Source organism: Typha angustifolia, chromosome 6 (assembly GCF_048772165.1).
Source record: "Typha angustifolia cultivar Huaian chromosome 6, ASM4877216v1, whole genome shotgun sequence".
Classification (NCBI taxonomy): Eukaryota; Viridiplantae; Streptophyta; class Magnoliopsida; order Poales; family Typhaceae; genus Typha; species Typha angustifolia.
In genome coordinates, this window is record NC_133244.1 from 8,920,646 (window position 1) to 8,936,629 (window position 15,984).

General features: G+C 38.1%; 4 protein-coding genes across 5 annotated transcripts; 1 reads left to right on the forward strand and 3 right to left on the reverse strand.

Annotated features, from left to right (window-relative positions):
• Positions 1-445: 445 nt before the first annotated feature.
• LOC140760860 (SKP1-like protein 1) lies at positions 446-2,726 on the reverse strand. The gene is made up of 2 exons (XM_073097907.1): positions 2,340-2,726; positions 446-883 (listed from the first exon to the last, which is right to left on the reverse strand). Exons 1-2 carry the CDS (start codon positions 2,643-2,645, stop codon positions 710-712), a joined length of 480 nt encoding a protein of 159 aa, XP_072954008.1. The 5' UTR covers positions 2,646-2,726; the 3' UTR covers positions 446-709.
• Positions 2,727-3,226: 500 nt separating this feature from the next.
• On the reverse strand, positions 3,227-8,334 carry LOC140761161 (cell number regulator 13). The gene is made up of 7 exons (XM_073098371.1): positions 7,229-8,334; positions 6,025-6,413; positions 5,125-5,234; positions 4,526-4,597; positions 3,925-4,031; positions 3,626-3,719; positions 3,227-3,491 (listed from the first exon to the last, which is right to left on the reverse strand). Exons 1-7 carry the CDS (start codon positions 7,634-7,636, stop codon positions 3,439-3,441), a joined length of 1,233 nt encoding a protein of 410 aa, XP_072954472.1. The 5' UTR covers positions 7,637-8,334; the 3' UTR covers positions 3,227-3,438.
• Positions 8,335-8,960: 626 nt separating this feature from the next.
• On the reverse strand, positions 8,961-11,607 carry LOC140760859 (uncharacterized). Of its 2 annotated transcripts, none has more exons than XM_073097906.1 (3): positions 11,305-11,607; positions 10,165-10,560; positions 8,961-10,054 (listed from the first exon to the last, which is right to left on the reverse strand). In XM_073097906.1, the coding sequence occupies exons 1-3, from the start codon at positions 11,416-11,418 to the stop codon at positions 9,365-9,367; spliced, it is 1,200 nt and encodes a 399-aa protein (XP_072954007.1). In that variant the 5' UTR covers positions 11,419-11,607; the 3' UTR covers positions 8,961-9,364. The 2 variants fall into 2 exon arrangements, with proteins under 2 accessions (XP_072954007.1, XP_072954006.1); XM_073097905.1 differs by having other exon boundaries at positions 8,964-10,054; positions 10,165-10,626; positions 11,305-11,606.
• Positions 11,608-12,501: 894 nt separating this feature from the next.
• LOC140760902 (F-box protein At4g35930) lies at positions 12,502-15,429 on the forward strand. Its single transcript, XM_073097980.1, has 6 exons — positions 12,502-12,709; positions 12,813-12,856; positions 13,741-14,175; positions 14,304-14,378; positions 14,717-14,826; positions 14,912-15,429. Exons 3-6 carry the CDS (start codon positions 13,819-13,821, stop codon positions 15,168-15,170), a joined length of 801 nt encoding a protein of 266 aa, XP_072954081.1. The 5' UTR covers positions 12,502-12,709; positions 12,813-12,856; positions 13,741-13,818; the 3' UTR covers positions 15,171-15,429.
• Positions 15,430-15,984: the final 555 nt, after the last annotated feature.

The following is a 15,984-nucleotide window of genomic DNA, read 5'->3' on the forward strand; positions in this document are numbered from 1 at the left end:
AATAATTATGGAGCAACTTCTCTAATAAATATTAAACTCTAAAATATTTTTACAGAGAGCAACTTCTCTAAATATTAAACTCTAAACCAATCCTTTTTTAATTACTTTAAAATTTATTTATAACAAAAGAAGAATTCTTTTTTTTTGTCTACCTAATTAGTTAGCTAATGTAATAAAATTTCTAACAGAAGTAATTTAGTAATGTAATTAGATAATTCTAAAATTGCATGAAAAGGAATGTGAAAATAATACAGAATGATAATTGAGAGGCTCAAGATAATAATTAACCACTGTTTTTTTTTTTTTTTCCTTTCTTCCTCCCTTAAAAGAGAGAAGGCATTTATTTATCTTTTCAGTCTAATGATTTCATCCAGCTCCATTTTGTAGTAACTAATAATACTTTGAAATAAACAAAGTTCCTTTCCAAGCTCCAACCCACTTGCCATGACCAAACAATAAAATCCTCCATCCGTTCCAAATAATAAAAAGTGGGGGCAGGAATCCTTACAGCGGAACAGACTTATACGATAGCCAAAGACTTGAGACAAACAGTACAGGCACAGAAACCTGGCCATTTCATTTGTTCAACTGACATAAGGAAAGCTAAATCGAAAGTTATTTAAAGTTTCACGAGTCTGGCATCTCCGGACCTACTTACAGAGACATCAACAAGATGCCAGCACCACCACTACAGCATAATGCCTTCATCTCATTCAAAGGCCCACTGGTTCTCACGGCGGATCTCCTCCTCCTCCTCGGGACTGAAATCGTTCTTGATGTTGAAGGTCTTGCGGATCTCCTCTGGCGTCTTCCCCTTGATCATGTCTGCCACTGTCTGGCAGGTCAAATCCAGCAAACCTTTTATATTCAGATAGTTAGCCGCCTGAAAACACAACAACAGTGAATCCAGCAATGAGGAAGAAGATAAAATGACATGGCTATTGACCATGAGGCCAATCTCATTGAGCACAAGATAGAAAGGGGGCCATCAAGCAAGTTTGAGATGAAAGCAATTAATTATAAGATCAACAGTTACCTTGAAATTATTTCAAAATGTGTAAAAACAAGTATCCAACTTACAAATAGCTGATCAAATGAAGCCAACAAAAATATTCTTGTTAAACTGGTGTATCAGTGAATGAGGCTCCAACCGATGCAAAGTCTAGGAAGGACAAATTAAATCAGTCTTACTCCAATGCTAGAGAGACTGCCTCAAGGAAAGAAAAAAAAAAACTCAAGCTTCTGCTTAAAAGATGAAATATAAACTCACAGAAGTGTTTATCTATACTTTGTGAATACTACGAAACATAATCTTGGAATTTATTACAAAATAAATCCTATCAAACATTAGATGAAAACTGCCGTTAAACACATAATACCTGTATAAAATAAAAGAGAGAAGGAATTCAGAAAAGTACTACCTACAATTGCAAACTTGTTAATCAGGAAACACCAACCAACTCCGCAGGACCTTTTATATACCAACTTGTGAATTAAAATGATTAGCGAGAAAATTACATTATAGATTGCAGATAAGATTCATCACTTATACCAGATCAAGGGCATCAACTGTAAGTAGACATGTTAAACACATTTGAAAATTTCAAATAGTAAGTAGTAAAAAACAAGGCATGTCACGCAAAAGTAACTGATTGAAGCAGAAGGTAATCTTATATTCGTCAAAAGGGTACCATCCTTCCATCCTTCAGTGCAGGAGATATGCGCCTTTCTACTACATGGCAACCATTCCAGAATAACAACATACAGCATATCTGACATGACAAATGAAGGATAGATGGCCAATCTAAAGTTGATGAAACATAATATACAGTAGATCCTACAAGAAGCATGCAATATGTAGCTCTAAGATGAATTTATCCATAACAGCGTGATATCTTTCTGCTAATTATATTCTTTCAGTGTGCGTGTGTGTGTGTGTGTTCTTATCCTACACAAAGGACATAAATGTGGAAAGCCTTAAAAGGCCAAATATAAAAAGAATGGTTTAAAAGAATTATTAGTTTAGTAGAACAAAATGATGTTCTCTTAGCAATCAGGAATATAACTAGAAAAATCACAAAGGTTGTGACAAAAGCACAAGATCGTACTAATATTTCTCTAATATGCACATTCTGAGGAATTTGGATTCTTGTACCATGGGTATTGGTTAGATCCGAAATCTGCTACCCCTGCGCTATTGTACTCCATCAGCTAAATTAAATATAGTAATACCGAACAGCAAAGATCTCGATAAAAAATTACAGCATCAACAAAATGATTCAAGAGAACCAATAGATCAACAGACCAGTAGCCAAATTCTAATAGATCCTTATACTCACCAGGATGAGATCGAAGAGGGTGGACTGGTCAACCTTAACGAAGTCAGCGTCCCACGCCTTGAGGTCCTCATCGGACTTGGCGCCGTCATCGGAGGGCTTGGACGCCGCCGCCGAGGAATCGACGTGCTTCTTGCAGTACTCGATGACCTTGGAGAGGATCTTGCTGTTGACGTTTGGGAGCGGGATGCTGCTCTCCGCGCACTCGTCCTCGATCATGTGGCGAATCGTCTGCGACTCCATCGCCACCGCTTCATCCACCTCGAACTCCTCGCCGTCGGAGCTCTTGAGAGTTATAATCTTCGCCATGGCCGAGATCGAGATCAGATCGATCGCACTAACCCTAGGAAAAGGAAAATTTCACCTCTGATGCTCGAACCCTAGAGAGAGAAAAAGGAAAGGACGGGAGAGAATTTTATAAGAGGTTATTTACCCTGCGGGATTCACTCCGTTCCAGGTCGTAGGAATGGAAAACAGCTGAATACGTGTCATACAAAGGAACTAGCCACGTCTTCAGGTTATGACCACACATATACCAAATAATCTTCTTTCCTCCAACTACTCTCTATCATCTCTTCTCATAATTTGCGATATATATATGTATATATATATATATATATATATATATATATATATATCCTTTTCTCCTTCCATACCCTATTCCTTGAGGATAACATCAACATTCTTCAAGTTGAGTCTGTGTTAATTTACTATTCCTCAATTGGCTGCTAATTATTCAGATTAGACCTGTAATCTTCCTCATGCTATTTTATTCATTATTATCCACCTTGGCAATCTCCCATGGAAGAAACCTGCAAACAATATATCCTCACAAATTTGATGTTATTATTCCTAGTTTGCAACCAATGAAACCAGTAGAAAACTAAAGCAAACACTATAAAAATGAGCAATGAAATCACTTCTATAACATCACAACAGAGTTCAATACAAAGACAACACTATTTCTACCATCCAAAGCATGGATGCAGCATATTAATTATACAATGGAAGTAGAAGAATACTATATAGAACTTTGTACAACTGGTTCAGCTCTTGCTGTTACTTTGGCATCTCATTTAATTTAAATAGCTCCCTTTGGCATTCAAGATTCCATGTATTGAGACGTTGGGGGGCTTATTTTTGTCTTGTTCGTGCCTGCAGAAATATCGCAATAGGACATTAAATATTAAACTTCAATGTTTGTAAACTGAATCCCTAAAACATCTACAGGGTTAACAGAATTAGCATTTTGAATGACTAAGGAGTTGTTATAGGTAAGAGTGAAGTACTATAGGCGCCACGAATCTCCACTTCACGCCATTCTTGAACAAGGGCACAGCAGCAACACATCAGATGCGAGAGGAAATCGTCACATAAACCTCCCTGGTGGAAACATAGACATACGTGAGAAACCTTGGTAGAACAAAGGTTGTTTTGGTAAGGAGCTTTAAATATGAGTTGGTGATGTGGAAAAGAAGAGATTGAGCAAATATTAAGAGCTGTAAATTCAAGTTCTAGAAACTTAATTCTTAGCCAAATAAGACAATTAATAAGTGTCTGCACAAAAATAGGAAATTTTTCAATTTACCGTAATGTTCAGCGTCTTCCGGAGCTTTCTCCTTACACAGCAGGTGTAACAACAGCATGATAATATTAGTGAGTATGCCATTAGGTCATTGCAGGCTTCTGCAGAAGCTGTTGAGAAACAAGTTGTTAGTATTTTACTACAAGCCATTGTTTAAGCTTTACAAGGACAATAAACACCGCGAATGCTGCAGGATCAACCTGCATTTCAATGTAAATACATAGCCTACTGCCTGCCATTGGCTACATTCTGATATACAAATGGATTTCAGGTGCATAGGATTTGTTTACTTTCAAAAACACAAGTTGATTACTTAAAATAATTTTTTGGGCAATAGTGCATCGTACAATTGTTTTGTGCACTTCTAGATGGATTCCACTTGGATTATAAAAGTTCTTAACATACATTGCATCAAACCTTTGAATAATAAACCAATTTCTTTAATCAAGACATTAGTAGAAAGTCAAAGTGTAACTTCCTATGGTTTGGTCAATTCTGAATGCCGATTATCTAGCTAAAAGTCAGTATTGATACCAAAATGATGCTTCTAAAAGCAAAATAACAATGATGATGTGCCTCTTTTTTTCTTCTAATATTAACATACAAACAGGTCTTTTTCTGGCAACTGTAGCTATCCTCGAGAACGTTCCACAAGGGAAAAAGAATGTCTTCAAGCCTGCAAGATATAAAAGCAAAGTGAACATAAGTAAACAATGCCCATCATAAATAAAGTTTATAACAATGATAGGGTTTTTAGCAGATACATCGCAATGTTAAAATACCTAGCAACACAGAAGAAAGTGTCCAACTGTTGAAAAAATTATCAGCAAAGAAGATAACAAGGAAGTAAACTTTGTGCCTCTCATTGGTTTTTAACATCAACTATTGGAGAAAAATTGACAGATTAAGCTTTTGCAGATATTGCACCGTCGAGCAACTATTGCATGGTATTATCTTACAGAGATAACATCCAAGATTAATGAATCACTGATGGGGAATATCAAGATCTAGAAAGCACATACAAACTGTAACAAACAATCAAGGTTTCCTCATCCAGACTCGATCACGAGGAAGAACGTGGCTTAATAAAAAATTAACACTAGTGAAATACCGGAATTAAGGAGAAGTCCACAGTATTAAAGTTCAAGCTTTGAGCCTTTGATAGGTATAAAGCAGAAGCTAACAAAACAAAAGATGACATACATAAAGAAGGTTCTGAACAGCAGCCAAGTAAATCTGCATTCCATTCTTCAAGTCGTTGTGACCCTCTACTGGAGATCAAATCATGACCAGATGAAACTGGAGAAGCACTTCTGCATGGAAATCCAAAATTACATAAGAACTCCTTAAGGTTTTCAACCTAGATCAAATTATTATACAAAGCAAGACTTACTTATCTGATGTCAAAAATGTACAAGCAGATAACACAGAAAGAATTGGTTCATTAATTTACATGTCAATCATAAGGCAGTTTAGAAGCAGCATATGAAAAGCAGCACACATGCTCCATGCATAAAACATTTAGAATTTCAGGTGTATCCTAGGATTCAAGTATAAATATAACATATCACGTATATATTAACTCTGCTCGATCGGCAATTAAACTCGCTTTCTTGGATCTTCTCTTCATATAGAAATTACAAAATCCAATGGAGACAGTGTTTGTGTAATCCAAGTTCTCTATAAGGATGATACAGAACAAGAAGTGAAATTGAATGCTTGATGATTTGCGTACAAGTTCTCTATACATACTAAACATTCAAGTCCTTTGAGATGCTTTAGTTATATACTTATATGTAATATGAATCCTGAAGCTTACATAACAGTAACTTTTGGCCTAAGTCCAAAGGAAGTACTTAAAGGCACCATAGAAGAAAGTTTACAAGCACTAATGGCTAGATTTCAGGCTAAGTGAAAAGCTGCAAAGTATTTTTTAAGTAAAGAATTAAATCAAATGTTGGTCGAGTAAATGGACATGCACCAAAAGTTATCTTAATAACTGGTCAGATCTCATCTTGAATGATGGGAAGAGATGGTTAGTAAGGAAAATACAAAAACACCCAAGGGAAAGCATAGATCAAACAAGAAAACAAACAAACAAACCTTGATGCCACATGAGTATTGTTCTGTTTGCTAGAGTAGTCTTCATCAAAAGCATATGCCTCCACATTTTTGGACTTCTTAATGTCTGTATCCTTCTCTGGCAGAGAACTTGCAACAGTTTCAGTTACTCCGAGCAAGCGTTCAATAACTTCACACTGGCCAAGATCCATGTTTGATTGTGATCTCTGAAGCTCCACCTGGAGCTTCTCATTTTCTTTCTGAAGGGCTTCATCAAAGGGTAAATTTGGATAGGAACAAGAAAGAGTCTTTTTTAGCACTGTTGTGTGATTTTTACAAGGATATGGATTTAATAAAGCATCTTGCACGTTTTTATCTTCCTCATCAAATGTATATTCACATTGATCCTTTTCGATGTATTCCAGTCGTTCCTGAGAAATTGTTAGGAAACTAAATAAGACAAAAGGAAGTAACAGGAAGCAACAGAAAAGTTAATCTACCAAACTGACTCTCAGCTGGTCAGTGAGGAACTCTTCACCAAGAGAGAAAATAGAAGGTTTCCAGAAAGGTGGCAGAATATTAGAAATGAAATATAAGCTAAAATTGAGCCAAATATAGTCATATTAACCCATAAATATATTGGAGTATATGCGCAAAAAAAAGTTGAAGCTACAGAATGAATTGTTTCCTTCCAATATCAACAGTAGATTCTTCATTAATTTAACTATTACTTGACATAATTCCTGTAAAATATTTCCTTTCTCAGAATTATATTTTCATGTGAATCACAATCTAGGAACAAACTGCTAGAAAATAGTCGAGCTAATTCTGTTCACACATCAGTATAGTTCTTAATTCAGAACTAGACAAGCTCACCTACCAGCACATGAAGAAAAGGCGGGTATAATTAGTGTTTTCTAGGTTATGATGTCCACAAAAGGTATCCCATTAAGATGACCTCTAATCAGAAAGTTTGTGTGTCTACATCACACCAACCTGCCTATTAGCAAACAGAAAAGCTATTGCCATCTGATTATGCTAGGTACGTACGGCATATATTCTAAAATCATCAAAGCAGCAGTTAATAAACCAGGTCAATTTGCAGGCTACGCAATCAGCAGAAGCATTCACTTATCTCAGCAGAAAGAATATATCATAACAAACAGTTATCCAACAACATCTCACTCCAAAGAGCACCGATTCTGACAAAACTATCTGCCAATAAAGAAAGGAAGCAAATTCATACCCGGACTCGAGCATTATCCACAAGGGTGATGAGAGGAACAATCCTTAGATATCGATCGATCTCATTCTGAGCTTTCCTGAATTGGTACACAATGTTCCACCCCATGGCCAGGAGATACAGGTAGCTGCGGTCCTGGCAACTGTTGACTAGAATGTAGGACCGCCGGAGCGCGTCCTCGAGCTGCTCCAGTGGCTCGCGGGTTTCGGGATACTTCTTGAGCTCCGAGATCTTGAGCTGCTCGAGAAGGTTCCCGATCAGCTTTAAGTGCTGAGCAAACTGCCGGCAGTTCCTCTTGTGCATCCGCGCCGTCGTCGCCGCCCTCGCGATCATCCCAATCAGGCGGACGGCGTCGAGTCCCGTGAGCTGGGCGACATTTGAGAGCTCCCCCAGTTGGTCCCAAGAAGCCATTTTTGGGAACTGGTCTCAGCAAATAACACCTAATTCTCCATCTCACGCAGTATCTAAGCGAAATTCTGACGAAACCCAACAAATTTTGCTTGCTCTCAAATTCACCTGACCGTCCTTTTCCGAAAACCACCAGATTCCGACCTGAAAGTTGTCGGATTTGCGCTCTTTTTCTCTAAAATGGACAAAAGAAAAGGAATGCACTCTAACTTTGTCTCCAAATTATGCTCCTCCTCATGGTATTACACCAATACGGGTACCTCAAAGCAAGCTTTAGAAAAAGGAGTCAAACCCATCAAGTCCTTTCTCCTATTCAGAATCGAGTGCCCCCCAAAGAAAACTTCTAAATAACGGAAATTCTACTGCATTTCCAGCGGAATGGTTCAATAAAAGAACGGATCTACAAATCGAAACGCTTCTGGAAATGAGAAATGCTACTGCGACGAGATTAAACCGGCAAGAGAGAATCCGCAGCCATCCTCCGCTCCTCCTCCACCTCCAAGAACTCGACTTTTCCCCTCGTTTAGCCAAGAAAAACGTTCAGAAATCTCACTTTAATGGCTAATTTCCCCGCGGCATTTCTAATCTCCCTCTTAAACTGGAGTTTTCGCAGTCATTGCTTTGCGTAAAGAGAAGAAGCACCCGTGGGAGGCTATTTTGGACCCCCCCCTCCAATCTCTCTCCCTCTCCCTCTCCCTCCCTCTCTCTCTCTCTCTCTCTCTCCTCGTTTCAGAGTTAACAGGTAGTTGGAGTGAGTGAGTAACGAGTAACGACGAAGGAATAATTAAAGAGGGAGAGTTATGAATAGACCTTTATATGGTGAAGTATTTACGATGGTAACCTCAGTGGCGTTTATGCGATCAACTTGGTCATGGGTTTACTTTAATTTTAAATAATATTATAAAAAATTATTTAATAGTTGAATAATTTAGTTTAATTCTATTAATGATTCGACGGTGCAATCAATTTAGAGAAACAATTTAATTATATAATAATTTAGAATAGATCTTAACAATATTTAATTCAAAATAATTATTTAATAATACATATAATTTAACTTAAATTAAATAGTTAAAAATTCGATGAAACCTAAATATCTCTGTATCTAAAAAGAATCGGTTCTTTATCCAACTTATATCTAATTTTCGGACTCATAAATACTAGAAATAAAACATATTCAACCAACTTGGTTTCAATGGTTCGGGTTGGATATACGTGGGATCCGAGAAAAAAAAAACCAATACGGAGATTCAGACATACACTGCTTTCTAGACTCCGTTCAACCGAAATATCCCACCGATCAGATTTAAAATATATACAGAGATGATAAGATTTAAATGAATGTAATTGAAATCATTAGATAAAATCTCACCGATTAACATTGGATGGCATTACAGTAGATATGTTAAAAAGTTGCTGCACTTCCTGAAAGGTAGAGATTGCACACATCCAAATGTGGCAACTGGCGCATGGGACCAGCAACATCATAACATTACAGTCAAAAGAATTCATCTATGGTTATAATGATCTTTTTATTTTTATTTTTATACTTCAAGCTATTTGATGGCATATAACATTTGTAAAGGAATGTAACACTCATAAGAATGATGAACATTTCAAGACTAAAACCCATTTTCTCCTCTTTCCTTTTCCTTCTGTTTCCCCTGTCGTGTATAAAATCCATAGAGAAATATTTCGTCAGTATGCAATTATAAGTATGTTCTTCCAAGATCACATAAACCAACTAGATCTCAAAATTAATGCTGGAATTCTTCTACCTCCCTCCATCACACAAACAAAAGCTGGCTGCAACTTAGCACCATTTCCCAGATTAAAATCGAGAAAGCCTTCAAAGTTAAACTGATTTAAATTCCCGTTTGTTATTCCACCAGTTCTCAAACCCCATCCAAGCTCATTTTCTGGAATATCAGATAAAGAAATGCCCCACTGCCATGAACCGAAAACAGACCTGTCTGCTTGGAGCCAACCTTCAAGTTTCGTACTTTGATCAAATTCAGAACCCAACATCAGAGCAATAGTTCCCACTGAACTACTTTCTGGTGCCCTCCTTGTCATGGCAGAAGGAGAAACTTGCCTTACCTCGGAGCTCATCAGTTGTCTAAGGCTTCCCAGTGGTATAGCAAGTGTTCCGTGTTTGAGCAGCCAGGATGATGATCGAGAGGCTTTCCAAAGACCAGATAAAGTGAATTTCACTTCTTCAACTGGCTGATACATAACTTGGCCAAATGTGGTCAAGGAACTGTTAATACCAGCAGCAGCTTGTTGCATCCCAGGCCCAGAAATCAACTCAGCTAGACAAGCTGCTATATTAGACCCTCTGAAAGCAAAACCAGCAGCACAATCGTGATGCTGGCTAAATAAAGGCGGTCCACTTAAAGAAAGCCCATCAGAATTATGGCCCTGCCAAAAGCTATAATGGAGATGTTAGAAGATATATCATTTTGATGGGGATAGCAATTGCTTTACTCAAAACCAAGAAAAAAGAAGAAGATCGTATGTAAAGCCTTTACCTGCGAAAGGTTTGAAGCGATTATGAAATCGGTGCAACGAGCACCTAAAGGACTTGAAACCACAGATAACCAGTCATTCACATTTGCAGAGTACATCAATGTAGTCAATGCTAGAGAATTCCCAAGCACCCCACTGAGATGGGTCGAGCTTTTCTGGCCAGTAGTGAACTCTGCCACTAGAGTATCTTTATCTCTGACCAGAGTCTCAAAAATAAACCTAGAATTTACACCCGTTCTAGTCCCAGATCTATCTAGGCTACCGACAGCCTGCACAACATCATCCTCAACAAAGAGCAATGCTCCGACCACATTGATTGCCACTTTCAGTTGGGCAGTGGTTTCCTGGGATGGAAATCCTTTGCCAGATTTGAAGGAAAGAAGACTCTCTATTTTTTCCTGCGTGACTCTAATCTTCATCAAATCAGTAAAGATTTCTTGCTGCAAACGCTTCAATATCTCAATCTACAATTAAGCAGAAAAGTACAGTTGATAAGATGAGAAATTCATAGTTAGATCAAACAGGACCCTTAATTGAGAAGGCTTATGAAGTAGAATCTCTGTTTGTGGGAATGACTTCCCCACTTCAATCAGTCGACTGCAAAGAGAAGAGCTTGGATAAAGATTTTATGGGCAGTGATAATGAGACATGTACGTTTAAATTGTGAAAAAAAAAAATTTACTAACATAATGATCAGATGTGCATATTCATATTATATGATCCCTTGTGACAATACCAATTACTGCGGAGTTGAATCTTCTAATAATTAATCATGCTGCCGATCAAAATCCAATCTTTTAAAGAAAATGACAGAATTCCATTACACCCTAAACCTATCTTCCAAGATTTTTGCAACCAAGCTCACTAAATATCTTGTCCATTTGACTTGTATTGGTAATCCTCAGGGCTCTACCACACAGAAAATTCTATACCGATGCCAATTACCCCCAACTATCTACAAATAATTTAAAAGACAGCACATACGCAACGCCCAAATCGTAATAAATGTGGTTAAACCTAACAATTACGCCATTAAAGCAAATCTCAAAGTGCAAGGAGACGACCTATTGCAAAGTTAGCAGTTAAAAAAACCAAATACGTAAAAAAACAACCATTAGTTTCTCATTGCTAGAAATAATTACTGGGTTATTCTGGTTGGAAGAGCCGGAGCTCCTTTGGAAGGCGCCGCAAGCGAAACCCTCGCTCGATTTGAAGAAGCCCTTGATGTTATCCAAAACAGAGGGTTTGTCCTCCATCTTCGGAGCACCCGTGAAGCTCCAGAGAGAGATGTAGGCCTACCACTCCCAGAGTCTCGGCTTCCCCGACTAAATCGCTTTGCCACCACTGGGGTACCTGCCTACCCCTCTTCTCTTTTTGCTCTTTTCTTTTTATTCCTTCTCTTTATTCTTTGCTTTGCTTTTCTTCTTCTCTTTTCTTTACCCTGACGCCATTAAGAATACTGGTCCTCTCTTTTATTATTTGCAAATTAAACCTCCACTTTGTTAAAAAATAAATAAATAATTCATACTATTTGCAAACAAGGTCCATTCATGATTTAGTATATCGAGTTAGTACTATTTTACTGTAAGGTATTAATTACTATTGTATTAGCGTCAGTAATCTAGTAATTTAACTCGGACACGGATGACGGATATCTAATCCGAGAGGGAGATACCATCCGTACCCTTTGGATTCCCCCGCGAATAAATCCCCACATCCCCAGATAAAGCCAATAAATCCTCTATTATCCGGGTTCGTCGCCCCTGTTCTCGCGGGAGGAGTATCCAAGGCTTCCTGATTCCTCTCCACCCCCGCCCGCACGTGCCCACCCTTCCTGCCGCCCAATCACAGCACACCACGCCCACGTGCCCCACGGAAGCCCGAAGGCCAATCCGGTAAATTTAAAATTCGAATTATCCGGTTAATACGACGCCCCCGATAAGCACGAATTTTAAAGCCCTTTTCCCTCTTAAAATAATTCGAAACACCCAATCCCGCAATCCCCGGGGCTCGGCCCCGCTCTCTCCGCCGTCCGATTAGGCCCCGTGGGACTGCACCTATATCCAGTCGCGGGAGCCCAATGGGGTATCGCCACGTGGGCTTCTCGTCCCTTGGGGTTCTATTAACCGCAATTGATATTAGCTGGGAGGAACCCGAGGTTAAGCTAGCTGATTGGCTACAGAATGCGATGCAGGAGCTTAGCTTTGAAGCCAATAAAGGTCGCCAAATACCGATATGTAGGAATTTTCTACAACCGTCATCTGTAGACGATACGAAGAAAAGATAAAGAGTCGTACCCCTCGAGGGGTACTTTCCTATTGCAAAAGCTATGGCTGAAAAATTTGGCGCGCAGTTGTGAGAAATTCAAAAGGAAAACCCGCCGCATTCTCCCCATTTCTCTCGCTTCTCTCGCTTCCCCCCTCTCTCCCTCTCTCTCTTCCCCTCCTCTTCTCTCTCTCTCTCTCTCTCTCTCTCTCGTTTTTAGTTTTTCGAGTTTTAAAGATTTGTGTTTGTTTTCCTATTTGTGCTGGAAATAAGGTCGATGAGGTTGGTAGTTGTGGTCGGCGGTTGTGTTACCTTGCTTTGTCGCTGTTTTAGTTTTATTTTTAATTTTTTCTGATTTGGTACTTATTTGTGTTCATGTCTGCAGGGGAGGGGGGAAGAAGTGGAGCTGGTGATGGAGCTAGATCTTTGGTAAGTGCTTAATAGGTTTAGGAGCAGAATATTTGCTTTATTTATCAAATTTGTCGGTTTCCTTGAAAAATTGGTAGGGGTTTAATGGATTTCTTTTTCGCCCTTTTCCAATTTTTGTTTAGAGGAGATAATACTGTCAATGGTGTACAGTATTTCATGCTAATATTAGGAACTATTTGGGCGTAATGATTAAGTTGAAAACTTTGTTCTGATACTTGTTAGATACTTTTTATAAGTTTTTCTACAAATCTTTGCTCTGTTATTTTCTTTTCCCTAGATTTCTCATTCAGATATGTTCTGTTCTCTGATTAGGGATGTATTTATTGCTATTGCTTCATTTGCATCATGGGGTCTTGGGGTCTTGATTCATGACTTGTTATTCTACTTTGTGGAAATAAGTAGATTCAATTGGTAGTTAGTTAGAACAACTTTAAGTGATTTTAATCTTCCTTGTTTTGCCTCGTAACGTTTTTCATGACCCAATGTCATTCTCTGATCTTTAACAAAGAGGAAGCTCATTGGTTAGTTTGGTCATTCACAGTAATAGCTGATGTATTGTCCCTCATTTGATCATCAGAGCATTTTGTTATCCGAATGTACTCCTTCGATAGATATTAATGTACCTCTAGATGGCCGCATCAGATGAATGTTCTGATTAAAATTGATTAAATAGTCAATTATCTTATCCCCTTATGTTTTTAATATTTAAATGCGGTCCAGCCTTTAATTTACAGATATTTATGGATTACCATTAGCCTAATTGCATATCATTAGCATCTTCAGCACTATCTGTATAGAATGTATAGATCATCAGATTCTTCATGATATGTTCTCAGATCTGGACTAATGTAGTCTTTTTGTTTGTGGTGGTTCTTGACTTAAAGTTCATAGGTTATATGGAAGAGTCGAATTTTAGCGACTTCAACAACATCTGATTTTATTGGGAAGGCTATTACATTTCTATGATTTCCAGACCCATGGCTTTCAAACAAAAGAAACGAGTGAAAAATACAAAGAACAAGTACTTGAAGCCTGGTCAACTTGCGCAGCTACGGTATAGCAGGAGCACAAGCAGAGCTTGCACTGATATAGGCAAGAAAAGGATTTTGTTGGATTCAGAAGAGCCAAAAGTTGATATCCAGCCTCAGGATGAGGCCGTCGTTCATAGCAGTACACCTGTTGTGTCTCCCATCAGAACCACTTTCCAGCCAATGATTGATGAGATTAAGCAGCAGAAATTACCCAAAACACCGAAAACACCTGAAGCGCTTGAATTTGATAGTCAATCAAGGCTTGAATCTCTTCCTATGGATGTTCTGGTATGCATAATTAGTCCTAAGAAGCGCTAAACTGAATATATAGATGAAGCTTCCTAGTTCTCACTTTTGACTGTTTAGTGCTTATTGCATAAATGTTATACTGACTGTTCCATGATATCTTTTCCAAGGTTAAAATCCTGTGCCACTTGCACCATGACCAGCTAAGGGCTGTTTTTCATGTTTCTCAACGCATCCGAAGTGCTGTAAGTAATACCTTTTCTTGTTCTCTAAAATTTCTGATATGATTATATCGAAAACCTCTTGGCCTGGTCATCATATTTGACTTCTGCTTTTCCTTTGTCTTGTGAATTTGCTACCTTGTATTCTTCTTTCTAGTTTACAACTATGCAATCTTCAAAGTAGTTAAGGTGCAGTTTTGTAGCGGGTTAACTTTTGATTCTGGGTTATTAGGTGTTAGTGGCAGACTAGTACAAACTAGGGCTAGCATAAGTGAATATTTGAGTAGTTTCTTATTAGTTAACTAGTATAACTGGTTTTCTGTGTCTTTTGGATTAAACTTAGTTGATAAAATTCATACCAGGTCATTCTGGCCAGGCAACTCCATTTCAACTACACGACCCCAGATCGATCCAGACAGGAGATGCTTAGAACAAAGACACCTCTTCCAACAGAGCATTGGCCTTTTGTAATGTATGGCAAATGAACATTTCGCTCATGAGAATTTTAGTACAGCAGTTACTTCTCTCAATTTTTTTAATACTCTTAATAATCCCAGAAAGGGAGAAGGGAAAGGTATCTGGGGATCAAGCCCTCACACCCCGAAAGCTCCAAGACACGCTCCTCGCCCTTCTCGTCTTCACTTGATGGATATGAAACAAATTGCAGCTGTTCTTTTCCAGGAATCCTCATTGCCTTCAAGGCGTATGAAGCCGCCAGGATTGCCAAGACCCGTTTTTAAAGCTGTGGCTTCCACTAGAGCTTTATTCTATGAAGATGAGCTTTGCCAAGCAGTGGCACAAAATAAGCTTCTCTGAAGATCTTAGCATCAGACTCTTTTGTTCATGCTCCCCTATATGTATATGCCTTCTATCTCTTGCTCAGTGTCTAGTATAGGACTGCAGGTTTTGCAATCTGCAACTGCTACTTTAGGTGTTAGTAAAAGATCCATCCTAGATGGCATTTAGACATGGAATTGTCAGCTTATAACAAGTTTGGTTAAAGGTATAAAGTTTTGCTCAGCTGGTTGTGTGTATAGTAAGTACTCTCTATATATTTACTCTCATCAAATTTTGTCCTTCCAATATGTAATATATAGATATATATATATATATATATATATATAGCTTTGTTTGCATACATAATTAAGAATAGTATGTTAGCTATCTCTTCATCTTATGCTATGAGTTTGGACCATTGCTCTTGTTGTTATGTAGTGGACTTATATAAAAAGCCAACAAGTTGATGCTGAAAACGTGGGTAGGCAAAGTGGGGTTCCACTAACTTCGGGCCCACGATTTCTTTTGAAGATTAGTGAAGTTATAACGACAAATAGGTGGAGGTATCTGCTTCATGCCATCGTTCATGGATCCTAAACTTACACGTTAGTGGTCCAAATGAGGTTTTTTTTGGTCAAATAAACTAGGGAAATTTTAAAATAACACCCTATATATTTTTGTTTTCTAATTAACACTATATTTGAGGATTTTGTAACCAAGCTTTCAATTTTATTTTATATAGTTCTTTTCAATTAAGAAATATTCTGTTAGAATAGTAAATAGATAATATCTACAATATCCTTAAAGACATTTAATTAGAAAATAATAGAAATATAGGCTGTTATTTGATAAT